Source organism: Papaver somniferum, chromosome 7 (genome assembly GCF_003573695.1).
Source record: "Papaver somniferum cultivar HN1 chromosome 7, ASM357369v1, whole genome shotgun sequence".
Lineage (NCBI taxonomy): Eukaryota > Viridiplantae > Streptophyta > Magnoliopsida > Ranunculales > Papaveraceae > Papaver > Papaver somniferum.
The window spans coordinates 176,012,382-176,019,618 of NC_039364.1; the positions used below are offsets into that span (position 1 = coordinate 176,012,382).

General features: G+C 35.4%; 1 protein-coding gene across 4 annotated transcripts; it reads left to right on the forward strand.

Moving 5' to 3' along the window:
* Positions 1-1,069: 1,069 nt before the first annotated feature.
* On the forward strand, positions 1,070-6,205 carry LOC113299087 (myb family transcription factor PHL7-like). Of its 4 annotated transcripts, none has more exons than XM_026548021.1 (8): positions 1,194-1,377; positions 2,396-2,556; positions 3,023-3,099; positions 3,202-3,244; positions 3,377-3,434; positions 3,678-3,747; positions 4,681-5,233; positions 5,908-6,205. In XM_026548021.1, exons 2-7 carry the CDS (start codon positions 2,421-2,423, stop codon positions 5,194-5,196), a joined length of 900 nt encoding a protein of 299 aa, XP_026403806.1. In that variant the 5' UTR covers positions 1,194-1,377; positions 2,396-2,420; the 3' UTR covers positions 5,197-5,233; positions 5,908-6,205. The 4 variants fall into 4 exon arrangements, with proteins under 4 accessions (XP_026403808.1, XP_026403806.1, XP_026403807.1 ...); XM_026548022.1 differs by lacking the exon at positions 5,908-6,205 and adding an exon at positions 1,553-1,754 and having other exon boundaries at positions 4,681-5,509; XM_026548023.1 differs by lacking the exons at positions 1,194-1,377; positions 5,908-6,205 and adding an exon at positions 1,070-1,183 and having other exon boundaries at positions 4,681-5,509.
* Positions 6,206-7,237: the final 1,032 nt, after the last annotated feature.

Below are 7,237 nucleotides of genomic sequence, written 5' to 3' on the forward strand. Positions count from 1 at the left end.
ACTAATACCCACCACCATTATCCCCACCATCACAACCACCAATAATGCTTATTGATATGGTTAATATCAATAAATTTATTGTGTATCAACAAAAATATATTCATTTGATTAATTAAATAAACATTTATTATAAAATATCAATTGAACAGTTATTACTAAATTTTAATTAAACGTGATCATTTATAGCGGTAAATTTATGTTCTGCAAGTACGAATTTGATCGTTCTTTATCTAGCCTAACTTGTCCAAACTTTGTTTTGTACTCTGGAAATGTAATCAATTTTATTTTAATATTAAAAACCGTGATTTATTCGATCGGGTACTATAAATAGTTGGGATCCCATTTGGGTGATCCAGCGGGCATGGTCATATTGTCGTATATGATTTAGTATAAATATTTGTGTTTTGTCCTTACCAGTTGTGCTAAAAACAGCCAACTACATCTATCACAATAAAATGTTGCCCATTTTGTAAAGACACGAAACTATTATTGTCCACTACTATTCACTAACATCCACCACTATATGGAAAACCAGCCACACCCACTATTTTCTCCACCACCAGTAATGTTACCACCTCCACCACTCACAAATACCAGCCACTGTTTCCACCACCCACAACTTCTTTCACTACCACCATTAAAAAATATTAATATAATTTTTATCCGGGGTCACTGTAGTACAGTGGTAAAGTCGTTGGGTGATGATACCAGTTACCTGAGTTCGAAACTCTCTTTACCGACCAATATATATATATAGTTTTTAATAAAATTATTTATTAATAAAAATATGTATTTATTAGATTCATCAAATGAACATCTATCATGAAAAATTAATTAATCATTCATCATGAGCAATTAATAGGACACTAATTAATAAAATATTTATAATGGTTAGTTGACAAAATCATGACCGTAAATTTATCCCTCCTAAATAAATTTCGGTCGTTCTTTATCTAGCCTAACTTAACCAAACTTTGTTCTGTAACCTAGACAACAAGCCAAAGTAAAAGATTCCTTGGAAATATCCGTCACACTAGCGACTAGACCAGACAGAAACGGAATCAAAGGGTTCCGTGAAGACGGCAGAACGGTTTTGTTTGTTCTGAGACATTAGGGTAGCCGGGCAGCTGAGGAATCTGACTTAGGGCAGCTTTGAAATTCATAACCCCCTTTACGACTCTCAGTGAGTAGCTGTTGAATTTGATTTTGAATTTTCTGAGCAAGTTTCACAGAACCAATTATAATTGATTAATAAATACTCGACCCTTTTGTATTCTTCCAAGTATTTCTCAGTTCTCCCTCGCAGCCACTCTCTTCATTTTCATGAAATTATACTTGTGAATTTTAATCGTATTCAACACCCATTTTTCGATCTGGGTAAGTTTCTTTTATTTCTTTCAATGAATTTGTGAGATTCTTTCGTCCCAACAATGACTGTTTTCTATGGTCGATTTTGGGTTAAACTTTCAATGTTGATAGTGTGTTTCTGTTTTATCTGGGAAGTACTTTGTCTACTTATTGTAAGTGATAGGTGTCGTGGATTTTGTTGCAGAAGCCCTAAATACAGAAACCTAGATGTTCTCTTGAAATACATGGTTCAGGATAAAGACACTTCTTGAGTGATCATCTCTATTCATCTCCTTTAGTGTTATCATGAACATATTTAGTTGTGGAAATAACACATTTAAGCAGTGGAATGAATGTGCTGAAAACTGACTCGTTCTGGTGCAGAGGGTGGAATCCAGATGTTATAGGTTTTTATTAATTGTTTCAACATGCTTTATATTTCATCTTGTTCTATCTTTTTTCATATCATAGTTGTTCCTTTTATTCGTGTGTGTGTGTGTCTGTGGTTCCCTTATAGATGGAAAAATTCTAATTTGCTTAGAGTTTAATAGATACACCTGTGTAAAGCTTCGATTTCCTTCCATAGATAGAGATGTTTTAACAGATCGTTATTCATGGTAGTTTTGACTTTACTGGTAACAATGGGAAATTAGTTTAGAAAAAGCTAATTGTATCAGGTGGTCTGAGAAATTAAACAATCACAAGTATGAATAGGTTAACAGAGCTAGGTTCAGTTACTTAAATTATAGGACGTTTAGTTAGATAGTTATGATAATAAGTTACAAGTCAGAACGCTGAAGCTGTTTCACTTAGCTTTTCAGTCCAACACAACTTTAGGTTATGTATTAGGTCTTTTAGGTGAGATTTGTAGCTGATAGAGCAAAAACACCCTGCGCTGAGAGATATACTTTCCTCTAGGGACATTCGTTTAAGCATTGTGTCTGATGCTTTAGTGTCATGCTTCAAGCACTTGTAAAGATACAAGAAAAAAGAGAGAAAGGATGCATTCTTGCCCGTGCAGTTATGAATCTTCTTTCCTTATTTGTAGATCTCTTTGCTTTATGAGGGGTTAGATGAGTAGGACAACTACAATGGAATCCTGCGGAGGAGGTAACAGTTCTAGCTCGGCTGCAAGGCAGCGGTTACGCTGGACAAATGAGCTACACGAGCGCTTTGTGGATGCTGTGGCCCAGCTTGGTGGGCCAGATAGTAAGATCTTTTACATGTTTCTCTGCTATTTCAAACTTCTGGTATTTGTTTGAGAATTGTGCTATAATTTTTCTTTTTTTGTGCAATTGACATGTTGGATATTGTTTGTAGTTCAACCAAAGAATGTTGAATTATTATCTTTTAACTTATTTCGTAATGTAAGTTTTGATTATGGAGTTACACGGAAATGTTTTATGTAGGATAAGGAAAAAGAAGTGAAAAGGTTTCAGGGCTTTATTTCTGCTAAATAACACTTATTTGTAATATCTTGTACAGATTCTGCTAATTACCCTGACTAATCTGAGGAAAAGTTTTTGTCTAAAAATTTAAATTAGTTGTATGGAAAGCCAAAAATCGGTGTTTGAGAATACTTCGGAAGCACTCCAAGAATCTTAGCTAAGACATTTCAAGGACCAGTATGCTACAAGATTCGTGATGTTGAGATTTTTGTTTTCTTGATTTTCAGGGGCAACTCCTAAAGGCGTTCTTAGAGTGATGGGTGTACAAGGTTTGACTATATACCATGTCAAAAGCCACTTACAAGTAAGTATCCACAATAGTCAAATACCTCTTTTGCAAGGCAGTTCTTCTTGCTGTTATGTGGTTACTATTTTTCTTTGACATTTGGTTCTTATCCTACTTCAGAAATACCGGCTTGCTAAATGCCTTCCTGATTCTACATCTGATGGTAAATCAATCTGTATTTTTGACAGGATAAAGAATACCTTAATTCTTTTCCATGGGCATCTACTTCATTGATAAGTGTACAATCGAAACTCATGATGATAAATAACACATCTATACTTCTCGTCAACTGTAGGGCAAAGTGTTGAGAGAAAAGAATCAGGAGACGTGTTATCGAGCTCGGAGGGTTCTTCGTGAGTAGAGCGTATTTTTATTTCTGTGTAAATTGTTGGAAAAGCATTGAGTAAGAGGATGTATAATCCTCAACGCACCCAATCTGTCATATTTGGGATAGTAGTTTTAAGAAGACAATGAACAATTGATTGAACAGTTTCATTTAACATGAAATATGCAATCTGCTTATGCTAGTTGGGTATATTCACCGTAATTATCAGGAGCTACTTGACTGACGCAATATATGTTGTTTCTCGATGCAGTGGAATGCAGATTACGGAAGCACTGAAGCTGCAGATGGAGGTACAGAAGCGTCTGCATGAACAACTGGAGGCAAGTTACAATTGTATAAGTACTCTTTCAACTATTGTTAGGTTGGCTTGTCTAACAAGAAGCTGATAATTATCAAATGAATATGATATGCTTACCTCTAAAAAAGTGAAATCAATTTTCTGATAGGAGTTTGTCTTGATGGTGTTGCCAGATCTACATAAATATAGTGCTGACGTATCTCACTGTTAAGTTTGAGTTTCCATAGAAGGCTGTTCAGCAATATTAGCGTATAATTTAAGGTCCCAGGCAATGACTTACCCTTTAGTTTTCCTTACCTACCAATCCGTATATGAAATGATAGCTTTTATGTGCATTAGTTAGAAAGATAATTATTAGTGGCGAGGAACTTATCCATTAGTCGGTCATCTCGTGCGGGCGACTGTTAAGAAGATATCTTTAATTTTGAAAAGCAGTAGTATGTTGCGAATTGAGGTAATTACCACTCTGGTGCTGGCTCTCGACAAGATATGCTCCATTTTTATTGTATGTATTACACGGTTTTTCTTGATTTTAAGAATTGTTGAGTCAAATATCAGCTTTTTGAAAATGATATGATATACAGATGAAGTTTTAAATTGAGGAGAACAATATGAAATCTCCAAGGAATATGAAAACTTTGACTTTCTAAAGAAGCATCATTTGTAATGGACTAGGATATATGCAATTCTCCTTTGCATAGGGCAGAAACTCCCTGGATAGATTCAAGCCCGATTCTGGCACTCTACATAATTTTTAATTTAATTTCATGAAGTTCAATTTGTTGGTAAAGGTCACCTACATTAAACATCAACGAGCTACATGACACAACACTCGCTCTTCAGTTTGAGGTGGAAAAAAATCATAATTATGCTTCTTTTTCTTCTTTCTATTATTGCACTTCCTAGAGATCCATATAAGCAGAAACGTAACTCTGTTCTCTTATTGACTAAACAGGTACAAAGGCAGCTTCAGTTAAGGATTGAAGCGCAAGGGAAGTACCTTAAGAAAATAATTGAAGAGCAGCAGCGCCTTGGTGGTGCTCTTGCCGAAGAGCCCAGCTCAGTAATCCCGACTCCTGCCTCAGCTGAAAACTTCCAGGAATCTGAGGACAAGACGGACCCATCAACTCCTGGTCCAACTTCTGAGTCCCCCATCCAGACCAAAGTTGTCCAAGAAAATGTTCCAAATCATCCCAAGAGTCTCACTTGCAATGAATCTTCATTTTCCCGCCACGAGCCACTGACACCAGATTCTGGTTGTCGCTTTGGTTCCCCAGTTGAGAGCCCAAAAGGTCAGAGGTGGTTCGACAATCTGGGACCACAGATAACAGGCCCTGCAGATAGAAAACCGGAGATGTTTCTAACACATCAGATACTGGAATCGAGTTCGAATTCAAGCTATCAGCAACCTTGCTCAGTATTTCCAGATGAGGGAACATTCTTATCTCTAGGCAAGGAGTTTAATCAGTGAAAAGGATCAGGTTGACGATGTTTCAGGCTGTTAAATGGTAATTAAGTTTTTTTCACTTTCGTATATTTTATATTTTTGATGTATTTAACTTCAGTCCTCGGATTTTAAATTAGAAGTTGAGAATGTAATTTATCTCTGTTACATGCTCCTCTGGTCATGTGGTGGTCTCTATAGTCTATTAGGGGTGGTGGGGTCGAGTTTTCTTTTGTCGAAGGATCACCAAGCTGTTATCTCATCTTCTTGTTGCCCCACATACTAAGCATGTAAGCAAGTTTGAATTTTGTACTTTGTGTTCAAAAAGGACACTTACGATTGTTTGCAACTTGTTGCGCGCCTCCCAGCCAAATCTCTGGTCATGCGATGCTGACTAAGTCAATTTCGATTTCTCGTCCATCTTCTTCAATCAACTCACTCTTTGTGAATCAAAGCTTCTTATTTCTGATGTTTTTATAAGTTTATCTTTGTTTTTATGGCTGTTAATTTTTAATCTTTTCTGTTTTTCTTGCCGAATTTTCCTTTCAGTTTTTATCTTCGAAACCCTAATTTTGTTTTAAAAACTTCGTCAGTATGATTAAGTTTTAAAACTTCAGCTATTTAACATACTCTTGTTTTTTATTGTTTGATTATTTCCATCTTATTTCTTATTACTCCAATTTTTATTCTATCTAATTGCTAAAGCTTTCCCCCCACCTTTTTTTTTCTTCGGATTAGGTCACGAGCTGAAGGGGGTTGGGTGCACAGGGACATAGTATTTCACCATCATGAGACGAGTATGTGAAAGAAGAAGCGGAGTTTCTGGTTTGTGTTACTGTTGGGTCTAATTCTAGATTACTATTTCAAGGAATATCATAATTTTGGACTTCGTTAGTTTGTCTCATTAATGTCAAGTTTTATCAATGAAGAATGGGCTAATGGACTGCTTTTTAGCGTCATGAGATCCTACTTAGGTACGGATTTGTTAAAATACTATGAATTTGATTCTTCCTTGAGAGATTTTTGAATTAAGGATTATAATAATTCAGTTTTTTAAGATGTCTTTGCAATACGTGTTATGGTTCATGATTACCTTCCATCATAGACTCTATGAATCTCTCTGTGTTTTTGGCAAATGGTTTTTGTTGTGGAGCAGTTTTTAAGAAGGGATTGTGTGATAATAATAGACTTTGTGTGCTAGTAAAGGTTTGTTGATTTTCTCTACCTTCACAAAAAATATTCCGACAAAGATTTTTAATAAATGATGAATATTTAATATCAAGTTTAATAATCATTAGTGGATTTTCAGCAGTAAGATTAATATACTTTGGCAATTATTCTTATTCCCAAGCAAGAGTCTCTTCATATTTCTTAGAGATTAAGTATTAGACTGCTATTTTCAGTGAATGTTCATAATTATATATCTCTTGTCATTCTTGTTTTTTTCTCTATATCTTGGAGATTTCTTTTCAAATACTGCTTTCTTATAATACCTTATGAAGCAATCAGTTGTTTAACTTTGAGTAGTAATTAGTTCTTCAAAATCATACTCTTTTGTGCTTCTTATTCTCAAGTTAGTTTTTGTTTTTTATTACTCTGTTGTTATGGCTGTTTTTGAAGATTGTGTTAAGGTTCTTGATCTGGATGAAGATATTGAGGATTTCCCTTTTAGGCTAGCAGGTTTACTAGTTGATCAGTATGAGAACTATTACAAAACTTCAGTTAAGCATCAACTGAATAGGGTATGGACTATCAAAGCTGCTGATTTCAAGTTAGCCAAGCCTTTTATTCAAGGAATGCAGATTCAACACTTCCTTAACCTTTTCATTATCATGTTTAAGCATAAAAAAGATCTTGATTTGGCAATTGCTGCTAGACCTACTTTACTCTTTGGGAAGTTATTTGCCATTCAACCCTTAGGAGAGCTTGAATCTGTCTTTGATTTGGAATGGAATACAACTCTAATACCTGTACAGATAACCATCCCAACTGCACTCATCAATAGTGGTAGAGCTGGAGAACTTATTGAGCAGATTGGTACACCAGTTTCAGTGGATACTCCCATGGG

Bases quoted from the DNA above. Each gene is read 5' to 3' on its own strand.
- LOC113299087 (XM_026548023.1), top strand. From the start codon at position 2,421: ATGAGTAGGACAACTACAATGGAATCCTGCGGAGGAGGTAACAGTTCT. The intron at 3,245-3,376 runs GTAAATCAATCT...CGTCAACTGTAG, and splicing joins TCCTGATTCTACATCTGATG to GGCAAAGTGTTGAGAGAAAA. The intron at 3,748-4,680 runs GCAAGTTACAAT...TTGACTAAACAG, and splicing joins GTCTGCATGAACAACTGGAG to GTACAAAGGCAGCTTCAGTT.